This window comes from Pinus tabuliformis, chromosome X, assembly GCF_031772625.1.
Source record: "Pinus tabuliformis cultivar Carrire ecotype Pingquan chromosome X, CPIR1, whole genome shotgun sequence".
Taxonomy (NCBI): Eukaryota; Viridiplantae; Streptophyta; class Pinopsida; order Pinales; family Pinaceae; genus Pinus; species Pinus tabuliformis.
The window spans coordinates 1,671,806,904-1,671,824,094 of record NC_142308.1 but is presented as its reverse complement, the minus strand read 5'-3'; the positions used below and the strand labels follow the sequence as shown (position 1 = coordinate 1,671,824,094).

At 38.4% G+C, this 17,191-nt stretch overlaps 1 protein-coding gene across 2 annotated transcripts in view; it reads left to right on the top strand.

Moving 5' to 3' along the window:
* LOC149146436 (chromatin remodeling protein EBS-like) overlaps positions 1–15,767 on the top strand; it is a 178,486-nt gene extending 162,719 nt beyond the window's left edge. The window contains exon 5 of one of the 2 annotated variants that reach the window (XM_089453192.1): positions 15,304–15,767. In XM_089453192.1, the coding sequence (XP_089309318.1) occupies positions 15,304–15,375 (72 nt within the window). In that variant the 3' untranslated portion in view covers positions 15,376–15,767. Of the gene's footprint in view, positions 1–15,296 lie in introns of both variants that reach the window. The other variant, XM_089453193.1, reaches the window with a different exon arrangement.
* The last annotated feature ends 1,424 nt before the right edge of the window (positions 15,768–17,191 follow it).

The following is a 17,191-nucleotide window of genomic DNA, read 5'->3' as shown; positions in this document are numbered from 1 at the left end:
TGCACCACCTTGTTAGGCCCTATTTGTTCAATAGCTTTTATAATAACATCAGCAATGTACTGTGCATCTTTCACCTCTCCTAAGCAGTCTTCTGCCTTGATAAACATTGCTCCTTTGGGGGAAGTGGCAATGATATTTATCAATGGTCTGCGCCTTATATCTGTCCAACCATCTGAGACTATGGTAACCCCAGAGCTACTCCAGGAAGAACGAATTGGAGCTAAAATGTCCTCCACAAGGTCCTTCTCATTTTTGAGAAGCTGGGTTCTGACTTTCTCATAGTTGGGCCCCTTGTACCCTTGAGGAGCTTTGTTAACTGCCCTTATCATATCTTGCCAGTAAGGAGAGCGAACAACATTGAATGGGATACCACATGCATAAATGCACCTAGCCACTCTAGAATCAATTTCTTCTCTTGCTTGCACATCACCAATCTAGCAATTCTGCTATCCTGAACTGAAGGGGATGCCCCTGGGCCTCTGGTATTTTTGGGTGCTGGTTGTTCATGTTATTGAGTGTGACCAGCGCTCCTCTTTCTTGCTTCAGCTACAATCCTTGGCTCAATGTTAGATGGAGCTTGAGTAAGGTCATCATGCCTTCTCTTAGTACCATCCGTCTCATCTTGCTCTCTTTGATATGCCCTCCTTGCCAACGGATCTGATGTTTTTGTGCAACCTGAAATCCCCTGTCCTCCTCCATGCAATAGATGTGCCTTCACTCTTGGGTAGGAGCCCTTGTACGTATTATTGCAAAGATTGCATCGCCATTCCCATGAGCCACCACCTCCACATCTTTGAAGCTTCATCACATGCCTCCAAAGAGGATAATATTCAGCCCTTGGGTTGGCCCTAGGGCTTGAACTTGCAGCTGCACTTTGGCTGGAAGCCATTGCTGCAAAAATAAATTAAAAAAACAAATCTGTAAATAAAAAAGTTAAATAATAAAAACGTTTTTCATATTTTTGGCTGTATAAACCCTAGAAAAATTGAAGAAATAGTAAGAAAAAACTAAGAAATGAATGTGGCTTAGCCAAATTAATTTTCTGTGGCTGAAACTACCCTAAAATGCCAGAAAAGAGGAGAAATATGGCTGTAGCTGAGCCAAATCTGCTGCAAAAATAAATTTAAAAAACAAATCTATAAATAAAAAACGTTTTTCATATTTTTGGTTGCATAAACCTTAGAAAAATTGAAGAAATAGTAAGAAAAAACTAACAAAATGAATGTGGCTTACCCAAATTAATTTTCTGTGGCTGAAACTACCCCGAAATGCCAGAAAAGAGAAGAGAAATATGGCTATAGCTGAGCCAAATCTGCTGCTACTGAAATCTCCTGCTGAAATCTCTTTCTCTTGCTGCTGAAATCTCTTTCTCCTGCTGCTGAAATCTACTTTGCTCACTGCTCAAAACACCCTAGCTGAAACAACTGCCAGTCTCCAAGAGAAACGACTTGCTGAATAGTGTGATGAGAGAATGAGACAAACTTCTCTTTTATAAGTTTAGAATAGGCTTCTAGAATTTACTGGAAACCTAAAAAAAATTTAAAAACAAATTAAAAAAAAAATTAAAAAAAAAACACATTACAACTGGGAAACGTGGCTTGTACGGCCGGGAAACGCGTTTCCGGCCGTACTGCCACGTTTCCGTTTCGGGAAACGTGGCAGTACGGCCGGAAACGCGTTTCCTGGCCGTACCAAACGCGTTTCCGCATTTCGTACTGGTTTCCAGCCGGAAACGCCCCCCCCCGCCCCCCACATTTCCTGCAACATAGGCTAGCACCATCCTTTGAGCCGTCACATTGGATTAGAACCAACTTATTCTATCACTATGAGATCCATGAGACCCATTTTGTGCCCCAAACACAAAATTGGGGTGCACAAGATGATTTGCATGGAGATTTAGGGGCCAACCCCTAGATCCAGATTTTTGGTGCCCTCTACACTCATCTTGGCACTGGAGGAGCCCAATGCATGCCCTAGAAGGGCCTACTTATGCACGACATCAACATTTAAGCCCCTTTTTCTAGGTTATTTCTGTTGAAAAATGTAACTAGTGTCAGTGTTCATAATTGTATTTGAGTCTTGATGTATTGTATTTGTCAAAGAAAGAAAAAGAAAATTTTATTTTTAAAGAAATTGACTTATTAAAGCATGGGTTTCATGCTTGGGTCAATTGTTTTTAAGTCAACCTCCATTGAAGGCTTCTAGGGTTCATGTCAAGTATCCTTGTCCATGTCATAATGTAAAAGACCCTTCTTGGGCCTCATTTGTCAAGAAAGAAATTTATTTTAGTGTAAAATAGGTCAATTAGGCCTCCTCCACCAAGTCGACCTCAAACTAAACAAGTTGGCTTAACTGAGGGGTGAAATCTCCTATATAAAGGCAACAACTCGACCTCATTTGGAGCACTCACTCACCAAGTTCGATCTGTAATTACTGGGGCATTAAGAAATGCAAAATTCAAGGAAAGGGGTGGAAAGGGCTAGCAAAGGAGGAGGTAATCTATCAAGCACCAGAAGTCGAAATTATCTCTCTCTATCTCACACGTGTGAATTTGTTGAGCCACTAGAAGGCTCGAAGCTACAGTAATATAGTTGCGCTGAAATTTTGGGTTATTGCTGGGCTGAAGTTGCTGGACAAGAAGTGATTACTGAAGTTTGCTAAATCGTATTGGAAGGTTGACTTGGTGGAGGAGGAAGTTCTTTTGGTCTAGGGTCTTGGTCTATCTCAACTTGAATTTGCTAGTGGAAGAGTTTGACTGAGTTTTCCCCTATAGAGGGCTTTTAGCACTAGCAGAGTGCCTACATCTGGTGTTGTTGATCTTCATGTTTTGCTTTTAATAATTGCCTGATGAAACAAAGATAAAAAAAGAACATAAGAAAGTTAATAAGAAATCAAAGATATCACAAGTAATTATCAACATAAGAAATTCTTTTTCCCTTTTTGATTTTCTAACATGGTATCAGAGCTAAGGTGAAGAAGAAGAAAAAGGCAGACAAAAGATCTATTGAAAAGAGAGATATAAGAAAAAGGTTTTCAAGGAAGGTCACGAGGAGTAGGATACAACAATATGTCTAACTCAATGAATGGAGAAAACAAATTAGAAGGAGCCTCCAAGTATAGGGTTTGGAAAAAGATGATAGATCTTGTCTTTGCTAAGCAGACAATTTTGGACCTTGTTCAAGGAAAAGTCAAGAAGCCTACAAATGAAGCAGAGAAGGAAAAGTTCAGATAAACTGAAATATTGGCCATGAATCTAAGAGTAGATGGAGTAAAGGATAACCTAATTCCATACATATCCAACATAGACTCCGCTCAAGAAATGTATGAGGCTCTCTCCAAATTATTCACCATCAAGAACATTGGTTAAATAGCAAGCCTCAAGAATGAACTAAGGGCAATAAAGATGACAAGAGATGATACAGTATTATCCTACTTAGTAAGGATATCTAGAATGAGAGATGGACTCCAAGCAATAGATGAAGTTGTACCAGAAAAAGAGCTCCTAATCGCTGATCTTCTAGGACTACCAAAATATTGGAGTGTTTTTGCATCAAGAATTAGTAGTTGGAAGAATACTCCTACATTCAAATAAATGTGGAATGTGTTGTCGCACAGATTGTCACGACAACGCTCAGACCGGGGGCTGTCACCCTGATCCCCGATCTCTTCGTTCAAGCTGTCTTCCGCGGCTAAGGGGGGTAGACCCTATGGGACAAAGGATGACCAACTGTGGATCAGTTGGGTTGGGAGACACAACAAGGCAAAATAGCACTTGAATGATTTTAGAAGTTAATATACCAGTGCCTTATGATGTTAATGATTAAATAATTGTTTATCAAAAATATAAACTTTGTAATTCCACCATTAACAATCATTTATCATCAAATAACCTAAGCGAAATGCCTGATATTCAACAAAAGTACAATGCTTTAATAATGATTCAACAATTAAAATCTTAAAAGATAAAAGATTTAAATAACCATGGAGACTTTAAATGCTAACCAGTTATCACTTTCATATAGCTAATATTCAAATGAAACATCTAAGAATGTTTAACCATATAAAAATGAAAAATATTAATCCTACATCAAAAATGTATTAGCCTTAGCGAAATATATCAAAATTTGGAAACATGACAAAATATGCTAAAGACTAAATGCGACACAAAAATAATTCAAAATTTTCATATTCTATATAATTTTTTATACCTTTTAAATGAAACTAAAAAATGTCTAATTTAAAACTAAAACCTAAGTTAAAAATTAAACTAATAAATCAAAAGCTAATGACAATATTAAACAAAAAATAAAGATTAAAACTTTTTATGCTTTTTGGGATTTTTATCTTTTTATATTTTAAATATTATTAAAGTCAAAATTCAAACAAAAAAAAACCAAATAAATCTACAATCTAAATAAAACTAAAATCTAATCTAAATTAAAAGAAAACCTTTTATGCCTTTTTCTATTTTTTTTATTTTTTTATATCAAAAGCTAAAATTAAATATATCTTCTAAAACCTAAAGAAATGAAAAGAGAAATCAAAAGCTTCTAATCTATATATATAACGGAAATGAAAGTCAATTATCTATATATATATATATATATATATATATATATATATATTTTATGAAACCTCGTTAAAATTAAAAAAAAAGAAATGAGATGTTAAAACTGAAAACAAATCTAGCTTAAAACCTAAACTAAGATATGCGAATACAAGCCAAATAAAAACAAAAATCGAAATGCTTTGTTTATCGTTTGAGCAGGTGGCTCGTTGCGTTTTCTTCTTACAGGTTGGATAGGCGGCGGAATGACTTGCGTGCAGTGATTAGCAAGTCGACGAAATGCTGGAGTAGAGGGCTGCGACGTGGAGAGGAAATGAGAGGAAGGCTTTGCGTGGAAGGGAGGCTCGACGGCAAGTAGAGAAGAGCAGCTGCGTGGAGGAATCTGCAACAGATGGGGGAGCAAGGGGACGTAGGGATATGGATGCGGACTTTGATTGTGTTTGCAGGTCCGCAAAGAGATGGAACAGTGAGCAAAGGAAAAGAGAGAAATGGGCTGCGGACAGGCAGCGTATCCCCTTTTTTTTATTTGCAGGGTTAGCGATGGCAAGGATAATGGAGCTCAGACTGGAAGAAACGCGTGAGGGTTTGGTGGAATGCGTTTGATGGTTGATTGTATGACTGTGGATACCACTGCGTTTGAGGAGCGTGGACTGTTGATGCACGCAAATGAAGCTGCGGAGATGTGTGGGGATGGTAGCAGCTTGCTGTGTGAATATTTGTGTGAATATTTAAGGCAGCGAGAAAGGATGTAGCGTAAAGGTTGGTAGAGGGTTGCAGCGTGCTGATGTAAGATGGCAGCGTGAATGAGGAAAATCGCGGATTTCTAGCAGTGTGCACGCAAATGGCTACGGGGATAGCGGAGAAAGAAGAGGTAGGAATTTGCTGCGTGAGGTAGAGAGTTTGATGGACAGTAATGTTGAAGCTTGGTAACAATCTAGGAGCTCCACACAACTTTCTAAAAAATTTCGAAAAAAATTTTCTGGAAATAAAACCCCAGCCAACAGATAGCTGACCTTCTTCAGAAAAATTTGAAAACATGTACCTACAACCTGAAAACAATGAAACAAGCAACCAGAACCTGAAAATGTAAAAAAAAATAAATGAAACCCTAAAAACCCTAAGAACCAACTAAATTACAACATTCACAGATTTATGACTCTAAGCAGCCACATTTGTCAATAATCCACAGAAATATTTTCAGAATGTTAGATTTACTATGAGATACTTTAGAAAATATCTCATGCTCTCAAAAGATAAATTTAAATGGTAGACCCAGAATCGAAACTGGCTGGGCTCTTCAAGAAAATGCTTTTCGGGAGTTGGCTGGTTCAGCCGAGAACTTCCCCAAACGCCCGTTGATTCTTACAATATAGATTTTCCTGCACAACTCACTTCAACTATCAGTAAAGGGAAAAAACAGTAATAAAATCCAAATCCAATGGAGATACCTGCCATTATTGTCAGAAAGTTTATTACCATTCAAACCCTAGTGAGTAAACAAGATACCTGTGTTCAACATCACTCTTCACCAAGCTATTACTAATGGCTGAAAATAAATTTATGCAGAAAATAAAGCAGCTTACAACATTTCAGGAGAGTAACACCAGCAAGATTTCAACCCCAAAGTCTTTTTTTATTGCACAAGAAAAAGTTTACAAGAGAGCTTTCTTTAGCACAAGACTCATATAGATCGGATGATCTCAAATGATCCCTAGCACCCTATTTAAAGAAAAAATTCCCAACGGCTAGTTCGAGTGATCCATGTCAAACTAATCTCGACCGTCGATGAGGATCAAGATTTCTTTTAATCTCATCCGTCGAAATTTTAAATGCATTTTAATATAAAAAATTAAGATTATGCATTTATTTACTCAAAAATTTGACTTATTATTATTTTATTATTTATTTTTAAAATTTTATTTTATTTATAAATTTTTTTAATTATTATTATTATTTTTTTTAATTTTACTATTATTTTTATCTATTTATTTAATTTTTTAATTTTTGGATCCTCGAACTTAGCCTTTGGAAAAATTACCTAGGACCTAGGACTTAGGACTTATGAGGGGATTAAAACATTTTCTAACCCTCAAGAAACTTTACAATGACTTTTACAATTTTACATCTCAAGGGGGAAAACCCATTTGACATAGACCCTCATAGACCACCCAGTTCTGCGACCAAATATAATCTAGCAGATCAATGCACTAGGATTCCCCTAAGATTCTAATGACAAAATTCATTCTGGCTTTGGGGTTAGGCTGAAGGAAAACTCTGTCGATCATGGATCAGTGAGACAAAAAACCTTTCGAAACGTAGATTATCACTAGAAACTTAGGTCCTCCTAGGCAATTTACATACATGATTCAGATCTGCTAAGATTATTTACAATTTACACATGCAGACTGGGTTTATAACATAACACGATCAGGTTGATGACGACAGTCGAATGGCACGGACATATCGATCAAGCGCTATCCCTTTTGCGAAAAAAGGGGGTGTACTGCTATGGGTAGTTGACTCGTAGTGGTCAACAGAATGCATGCAATCAAGAAGAAACTCGAATATCATTAGTAAGCAACAAGAATGAGGATGAGGAAGAAAACACCTCTAATGCCTCTTCTGCTCATCACAAGAAGAAGGGAACCTTCAAGAAGTTCAAAGGACCAAAGAGGAAAGTTGACATATCAAAGGTTGAATGCTACAACTGTCATAAAACTGGTCACTACAAAAGTCATTGTGTTGAAGATCCAAGGAATAAGAAGAGAGAAAGAGAACATTCGAATGTTGCTGATAATGCTCTTCCTAAGAGAAACAATACTGAAGAATCCGAAATCAAAGATTTATTTGCCAAAGACTCTTACGGAATACTATCCCTCGCATATCCTTCTATCTTAAGTTTTGCATTATTTTCCTTGATGTTTTGAGTTCTAAAGTTTATAGGTCAAACATATCTTGTTAGAACATTCTTGAATTATTATGATAAGTTGTAGGTATCCCTCAAAAGGATTGGATAAAGAGGGAGTCTTCACCATTTTACCAAAAGATAAGTATCTTGTTCTTTGTTTCATTATTTTCATGTTCGTTTTCCTCCTCACATCAAGATTTGTTTGTATTGTATGCTAATAACCTTTTTCTTTATATTTTCCTTGGTAGGAAAGATTGTAGAATACATAAAGGTTATGGAGGAGACTTGAAGCACGGGAGAAGTTCTTTTGCAAAGGAAGTAATTCAAGAATTGATATCCTACAAGATTTGTTAAAGAAGAATTCACGGTATGTCTTAAGTTACAAGTTTTGTTAGAAGGTTATCTTCATAGAAAAGGTATGTTAATTCTCTTTTGAAATTTACTTTACATTACTGACATCATTATGTCTAGGGTTTTGAGTAGATTTGGGTTTTCTCTTGTTGATCTATGGAGATGTCTAGGGTTTCTCTTTTGATTTTGTTTGCAGGTTGATTCATCTCAAGGATAAAGGAGAAATTGATTTGTGAAGGCTTTAACTCTCACCTAGCCTAGACGACTAGGGTTTGTAGCTCAATGCTTCGTCTTTTTTGAGGGCCGTCTAGCTAACTCCTTGTGGACCCAATGGAAAAATGTGGACCCAGATAGTAAAAATGTGAAAGGGGTCATAATGAGCAGAGGGGAGTGATGTATGTGGTGTTGGGAAGGTGGCCACAACCAAAATTGGGATTTCCCATGTAGTGGAAAACCTAAAGCTAGTAGCAATAAAGGAGATTCTACGAGACTAAGATACAAGTTTAACCACCAAATTGGAGAAGGGGACAAGAGTACAAACCAAACCCATTCTTTCCGTCGAATCCCCCAACCAGTGCATGCCCAGAAGTGTCCATGATAATTAAGCAAAAATACCCAACTACATAATGGAAGCCATACCTTCGGGGTTGGAAGGCCCACCTTCAAACATATGATGATAAAATATGGGCAAGGAATCATAACGATTGGCTTAGGTGGCAGAGATGGTGGCACATCGAGTTATCTGGTGGCTGCAAGGAGCTACTGGCTGCCGGTTGAGGACCATCTAGGAGAAAAAGTTCTCGTGTGGGTGTCTGGTGGGTAACAAGACTTAGGGTAGACCTATGGAAGGTACAAGTGCCCTAATGGGAGGTCAAATACCTGAGATCTTAGGCTCAGATCATAGATCTTTAGGACACCAGTGCATGTCTTAAATATGCAAGGAAACTTGTCTCCCAAGGTGACATTTGCTAGAAAATGGAGAAGTCTTGAAGAAGTCAGGACATGAGTTGCAGACTCTAGGTTAGGGTTACTCGAGTAGAGCCTTAGACCTAGAAGGGTTAGGTCGAGGGAAGAGAAGGTCGAGATAGGAATCCTTCTGCTAAGATCTGATCTGGCCAAGATAGGAGCTTTACATCGAGATCTAGAAGCATTGTAGAATGCATCAAGGAGGGCAAAACCCTCACAACAAGTAGTGATCCATGTAGAAGGCAAGACCCTGCAATGGAAGACCAAATATGTAGATTTATTGCAAAAGATGAGCTCCTCAAGTTTGTGACACCAATGTTGTTTGTGAGAAGGGTTTTTGCACAAGCAGATGCAACAAGACGATAGATACAAGGTCATAGAATGCTGATGTTGAAGGATTGTTCTAGCATTGAACAACAGATCTATAAGTGCCCTAGTGAGGGTTGTTTAGCGCATACAAAGTTTGCCTAGAAAAAATGTATATTTCACTTAGATCTGTGTGTGAAGGAGAGGGCGTTGACTCATCCATAGAAGCCTAACAAGCCCAGGTTTGAGTTTTGTAGGAGTGCAGATCTGTGGATTGCATGGCAAAGGACAACCTCTCAAGATGATTCCAGGTGTGAGTAGGTGTTTGACTTGTATGATGGAAACAAAGAAGTAATCTTAAGCAGCCTAAGGATAGTTAGTGATGCACTATTAGTGGCAACATAGAAGCCCTAGGAGAGGGTAGATCTATCGCCCAAGATCTAAGAAGTTTGAGGATGAAGTTGCAGGTACAAGGGCAGTATATTTAGAGCCCTAGATTAGTCCAGATAGGACTGTAAGTAGGAAGATATGAAGGGTCCAAATTGGACAGGGATTGGATGTCCTAGATCCGTGCAATAGAGGAGTTGTTGTAGAGCAAAGGGCAGTTGAGATGCATACCTACTTTAGTCAAGGAGTGATTGAAGATGGGCAGTGCAGGAACAACAATGCAGGAAAGAGTCCAAATTGGATAGATGGATGGTAGCCAAAGTATAGATTGGAGGATTGTTAGATGGTTAGCCATGGTGCCATAAGTGCATGTCTTGTGAAGGGCTACAAGCCTTCTAGGAGAGGCAGAGAAGTTGTGCTCAGGCTCTAATCAACCAAGAGAGCCAGATTAACGGTCATAAGTTAACTGTTGGAGAAGGATGTTTGACAGTCATAGTGCAAAGAACTTCGATCCAAAGTTTGTCTTCATTGGAGTAGCACAGGTAGGCATTAGAGGGAAGAAGTCCCAAAGGAGTTGAGGAGTAGTAGTGCGCAGTTGAGAGTTGTTCACAAACAGAGTTGTGAACAACTCGAAAGAAGACCCTATGTGTTGATGCATTGATGGACAAATGATCAGCTAGAGGGCAGATTCGTAAGTCGAGTTCAGTGACCTAAAGGAGAAGGGCCATTAATAGAGGTAGTAGTTGCAGATTTGAAGCAAACATACCAATAGATGTGTTCATGAAACATGGACTGAAAGGGCTGTGGGGTGCCACATCAACAAGTAGGTCAAGGATGTCTTGTTCAAGGTAGATTGGTGGTGAACATGACCATCAACAAGCCCTAGTTGTATGCACTTGTATCAATGGATGTATGAGAGCCATTATCCCTGGTACGGGAGTCGTAGACAATTGTATTACAGTTGTTAACATAACAAATATGGGTTGATTTCCTTTTTAAATTGCCATGTGCGCTAGTTGATTCACTAATGTGTTATTTTCGGCTGTGCAAAGTAGGATGGTTGAGGTACATGAGTAGGTTTGTGTTAGTGATTTTAACACCTAACCCAAATTCTCATGTTCCATGGAAATTCAACATGGTATCAGAGGACTACCTTGAAGGGCCAATGGATCAGAATGTGCACATGGAAGCGTGTGAGGCAGTGGAGATCATGTAGGCTCAGAGGGAGTCTAGATTCAGAGGGAGCAACCCTAAGGGAGCTCAATATCTTCAGGGTTTAATGAGGGATAGACACTACAGGGACAATGATCCATTCTACAGGGTATGCTGCAGAGGTTGATGCCAGGTGGGCTAGTCTCACTGGTGATGTTGGATACTTCAGTGGAAGTAAGTCCCTCGCTAAGAGGGAGCGTTGAAAAGTGTAGCTTGGAAGGTATTCCTCAAGCCCAAATCAGGGGTTTGTGAGAATTTTGGTCATAAAAGGACTTTGTGGGCAAAAGACCCAAGTGAAGGGGTTTTAGACCCAGATGGGTTTTAAAATTCTAAAAGTAAAATTAAAAGAAAAATTAAATCCTAAGTCTAAGTGGAAAAGTCCTCTAAGATCTAGAGGGTTCCTAAGAAGTCTTAGAGAAAAGTATTTAAGAAGGCCTAAGGCTAAGTTAGTATGTATCAACTTTCAAGTGAGAGAGAAGCTCATTTGGTTGTGGGTTGCTTCTAGAGATGTAGACTAGAAGGAGGCCGAGCTAGTAAGCTTACTAGTGATGCCAGATCTGGTCCGTTTAAGTGCATATCGTTCAAGGGAGAAACGACTCTAGGAGCCACAAGTCAAGGAGCCAAGATAGAAGGTGAGGGAGGACGAGATTGAGGGTTCTTCGTCCAAGTCTATTCTAGCCGAGTTGATCCAAGTGTTGGCCAAGTAATAGATGCAGTTCTGGGCATACAAAGTAGGCACATTCTCTCTGAAATATGGGCCTCAGAAATTCTGTGACTACAAGGAGCTCTGAGCCTTGGAATTGGGATCATATGATATAAGCCAAGTAGCCCGAGAACCCTTGAGATATAGCGCAGTAAGGACGATGGCTAAATGAGAAGACTATGCGTGTTAGGAGGTAAGTCATGACAGACTTGGAGCAGACCTCTGGAAAGTACAGGTGCCCTAATAGGAGGCCGAATACCTCAGATCTTATGCTCAGATCAGAAATCTTTAGGACAAAAGTGCGTGTGTCTTAATGATGCAAGGAAACTTGTCTCTCAAGGTGATGGTTGCTAGAAAATGGAGGAGAAGTCCTGAAGAAGTCAGGACAGAAGTTGCAGACCCTAGGTTAGGGTTACTCGAGTAGAGCAGCAGACCTAGAAGGGTTAAATCAAGAGAAGAGAAGGCCGAGATAGGAACCCTTCTGCTCAGATCTGATCTGGCCGAGATAGGAGCTGTAGGCCGAGATCTGGACGCACCGTACAATGCATCAAAGAGTGCAAAACCCTCACAACAAGTAGTGATCCGTGGAGAAGCCAAGACCCTGCAATGGAAGAACGAATATGTAGATCTATTTCAGAAAGATGAGCTCCTCAAGTTTGTGACACCAGTGCTTTTTGTGAGAAGGGTTTTTGCACAAGTAGATGCAGCAAGACGATAGATACAAGGTCATAGAACGCTGATGGTGAAGGACTGTTCTAGCATTGAACATCAGATCTATAAGTGCCCTGGTGAGGCCTGTTCAGTGCATACAAAGTCTGCTAGGAGAAACTGTATATTTCACTTAGATCTGTCTGTGAAGGAGAGGGTGCTGACTCATCAAAAGAAGCATAACAAGCCCAGGTTTGAGTTATGTAGGAGCGGCAGATCTCTGTGGATTGCATGGCAAAGAACAACCTCACGAGATGATTGCAAGTGTGAGTAGGAGTATGACTTGTATGAAGGAAACAGAGAAGTAAACTTAAGCAGCCTAAGGATAGTCAGTAATGGACTGTTACTGGCAGCATAGAAGCCGTAGGAGAAGGCAGATCTATAGCCCAAGATCTAAGCAGTTTGAGGATCAAGTTGCAGGTAAGATGGGTGTATATTCAGAGCCCTAGATCAGTCCTGATGGGACTGTAAGCAGGCAGATCTGAAGGGTCCAGATTGGACAAGGATTGGATGTCTTAGATCTGTGCAATAGAGGAGCTGTTGCAGAGCAGTGGGTAGTTGATATGCATACCTACTTTAGTCAAAGAGTGACTGAAGATGGGCAGTGCAGGAACAACAAGAAGTGCTGGAACAATAGTGCATTAAAGAGTCCAGATTGGATAGATGGATGGCAGCCAAAGTATAGATTGTTGGACTGTTAGATGGTTAGCCATGGTGCCCTAAGTGCAGGTCTTGTGAAGGGCTACAAGCCTTGCTAGGAGAGGCAGAGAAGTTGTGCTTAGGGGTTGTTCAGCCAAGAGAACCAGATTGATAGCCCTAAGTTGACTGTTGGAGAAGGACGTTTGACAGTCACAGTGGGAAGACCTCCTCCCCAAAGTTTGTCTTCATTGGAGTAGCACAGGAATGCATTAGAGGGAAGAAGTCCCGAAGGAGCTGAGGAGCAGTAGTGGGCAGTTTAGAGTTGTTGACAAACGGAGTTGTGAACAACTCGAAAGAAGACCCTGAGTGATGATGCACTGATGGATGAATGATCAGCTAGAGGGCAGATTCATAGAGGCAGGGGCTGCAGATTGGGAGCAGACGGACCAGAAAATGTGTTTCGGACACGTGGGCTGAAAGGGCTGTGGGGCGCCACATCAGCAAGTAGGTCAAGGATGTCTTGTTCAGGGTAGATTGGTGGTCAACATGACAGACACCAAGCCCTAGTTGTATGTGCTTGTAGCAGTGGATGTATGAGGGCCATTATCCCTGGTATGGGAGCCCTAGACAGTTGTATTACAGTTGTTAATATAACAAAGATGGGTTGTTTTTTTTTTTGTTGAAATTGTCACGTGCTTTAGTTGATTCACTAATGTGTTATTTCCACTGTGCAAAGTAGGATGGTTGAGGTACATGGGTAGGTTTGTGTCAGTGATTTTAATACCTAACCCAGGTTCTCATGTTCCATGGAAATTTTACATTAGTTAGCAAGACTTCATCTTGCTTTACCTTGCTAACTTTCTTCTCTTCACTCCATGACTGACTAAATTGGGCACGGATAAATCTTTAAGATCTGGATTTTAAATTTTAAATTCTCTTATGGATTCACTCTCCAACAGTAAGCATTAGTTTTGGAGCAAGGGTACTAATGACATGAGTGCTTTTCCAAAGTGGTCCTTCTACCTCCCTTGGGAATCTTTTCTAGGGGACTATTTCAAGTGATGACACTACCTCTTAATCCAAAATTTAATCAAGAGGGGTGTCAAAGTCGAGGTATAGTACCCCAAAATCTTTTAGGTGGAGCATGGGCAGATGGTGAAGTTATGAACATTAGCTCTTGCATGAACGTGTGAGGAGTCCTTTGTATCATCGTAGGGTAGGTAACATAAATTTTGAGGAGTCCTTTGTATCATCCTAGGGTAGGTAACATAAATTTTGAGGAGTCCTTTGTATCATCCTAGGGTAGGTCACATAAATTGCAACATGCAATTTTAAAATGCTACATTCTACTAGGGACAGCTTTGTTGGAGACAAAGATGTGAGGGACACAGTGGTGTAAGACAACACTTTAGGAATAGCAAATGGGCAGGTGACCGAAGTAATGGACATGGTAATCGTTTGGGTAAAAGTCCTAATGAGGGGAATGGTTTCAACTCATTTAGTGAAGCATTCAGTGGTGCTAAGGATGAAAGTATGCCAGTGTGACGACAACAGACTAATCTTCTTGATGAGGTCAAAGCTCCATCAAGGGCTAAAAGGGGATGCAGTGGCTTGCATCTAAGTTGTTGGAGCGTGAATCTCATTTATATGCACTTGACAGGTAGCTCACTGATGCACATACCAAAAAACATTGACAACGAGGATGAGGTGAAAGTAACCCACGAAAGGAATGGTCAATGAGTGGTATCAGAGGCAAAGAAATAAAAATAAATTAAAGGAAACAATTAATATGACCAATATGTTTAATGACATAAACATACGATGCGTTTCTGAAAAGAGAAGGATAAAAAATGAGTGCAAAACAACAAACATGATCTTCAACAACTAAAAGCACAAATTGCAGGCCAAAACTGTGCTAGGTGCATGCCAAGTGTGATCAAAGTTGGCTAGAAGGGTCTAGAAATTGCCAAATTTGATGAGTGGTGATTAAAGAGAGTCTCAAATTGGTAAATTGTAGGTGTTCTATGGATTAATCCAATAATTAATCGAGAAGGGTGTCAAAGTAAAGAATAGTGCCCCAAAATCATCTTTCTGGACCATGAGTAGATGGTTAGGAGAAGATTACCTCTTTCAATAAAGTATAGGAGTACTTCATATTGTCCGAGAGTGGTTAACCCTTCCTATATACTACAAAGCCCTTCTCTTGGAGTTTTGTCTGCTTAAGCTTGTCTCCTGGTATTTTTTATGTTATAATTTCAGCTAGACAGAGTTAGAACCCTTCTGCACTGAGGGTGCAAACTGGATGCCATTTTGTGAAGGCTTCCTGGTCAATTTTGTTCGAATGCTTTGACATTAAGAAAGCTATTTGAGTTGTTTTCTTGTATTCTATATTGGCATTATTGCATAAGCATGAGAGTGAGATTGCGTTTTCCATGTAATATCTATATTGAATCTGTTTCTCCCGAGTAAATCATAAATGAATTAATATTGCTAAATGTTTTCGTACCTTACATCTATTGAAATATTGACAACTCATTTTCTCATGCTAGCAACCAGAGCCCAAACGACGAAAAATGCATCATAAGAAGTGATTGTTTTCCAGAAGGATCCTTCAAATCATGGGATTAAGTATAGGTTACATTGAACTTTTGGAGAGGCCTGAGCTGCTACATCATGTGTAGGTGGAAGCAGAATGTTTATAAAGTTCAAACTTTTTGAAATTTACCCAAGTTTGTCTGTGGACAGCATAATGAAAAACAAGTGCTACCTTTCTCCTCCTGTTCATGACTGGATTTTTGGTACTTTTTATTTATTATAGATCGTTTGACATGGCGATGTGGCTGTTTGATAGGAGCTGATTTATAACCATGAGAACTGGGCAGTTTAGGAGACTCCAACTGAATGTTGAGATTGTAAAGAGGATATCTTGGAGCAGATTGTAAATCTATTATATTTGGGGGAAATAAGGATATTTATAATTAGAAGAATGGTAAAGTTTTAAACGTTTTCATTACCTTTTATATCTTAACTTTGCAGGAAACTCGAGTGGTATTTTGCTGTTATACACATCCTTCTGATTATACCCAAATATGATAGTCAAGTTAAATTTATTTCTGTCAACTTAAATTTATTTGAATAATTTTGCAATTCACCATGTGAAAATGCCCAGTTTTATTCTATGCCAAAGTGAACATGACTGCATAAGACAGTCCCTTTTTTGACCTCTTCCAAGTGAATATCCTCTTTATTCTTATTGATTATTCCACTGACCATTATGACCAAAATATCGAAGTATACTTGCACAACACTGTTCTGTCATTATATTGAACCCATTACATGTGCATGATTAGGGAGAGTCGGTAAATTATAGTGCTGTCGTCTGCTGCTGAATTTTGCACAAACTTGAAAAGATTATCTTGATACATTTTTGTGGAGTTTTATCTTTAAGAGTTTAAACCATTGATTGGTTTCATGTCATTGTGCACAATCTCATTTTCTTTGATGGTTTTTATTTCATGTATCTGTAATGTTATCTTTGCAAATTGTAAAAGAAAAGTGAATTATTTTGGTGTTTATATTTGCATGGTCTTAAATAGGTAAATTCTAACATTAATGTGTATGAAGAATAAGCCAATAATGTAATATTCATAAAACATGTTGAAGAAATAATATATAAAATCTATGAGTAAATAATGTAGCTTGGATAATGAAGTATTGAAAAACGAATATATATACGCTTTAATAAAAGTGCAAGTTTCACTTTTACATTTTAAAGCAATGCAATTTTGTTTGTTTAATACATTTATAATAGTTGAGTGGATTATTAGGAAAATAATAAAAAAATATTCATAAAGACTTTTATAGTCAAGAATTACTTGAGCCGCTTATATGTCTATTATCTTTTGTAATAAAAGGTGGAATAAACTTACTTGACCCACTTATATATCAAAAGATGGAATAAACTTACTTGACCAATTTATATGTCTGTTATCTTTATTATTTATAGGTACCTTGTGGTTTTTTTTCTTGTTTATTAACTTGATATAATTTTATGATGGAGTGAGTTTGTTTCTATATATATATATATATATATAATCCTAAATCCTTATAAAATCCTAAATCCTAAATTGAGTAACTGTTTTCACTCAATAATAATGTTTTAAAAATCTTAAATGATTAGTAACTCTTTTCGCTCAATAATAATGTTTTAAAAATCTTAAATGATTGAGTAACTGTTTTCGCTCAATAATAATGTTTTAAAAATCTTAAATTGAGTAACGGTTTTCACTCAAAATTCACTGGAAAAAATGTTAGTTTGCAAGTAGATAGTTATGTTTTCACTTAAAATTCACTTCGAAGAAAATGTTAGTTTTCAAGTAGATTGTTATGGACGATTAATGCAATTTAATTGATCTACAAAAAATAGATTAAATGGTAAAATATG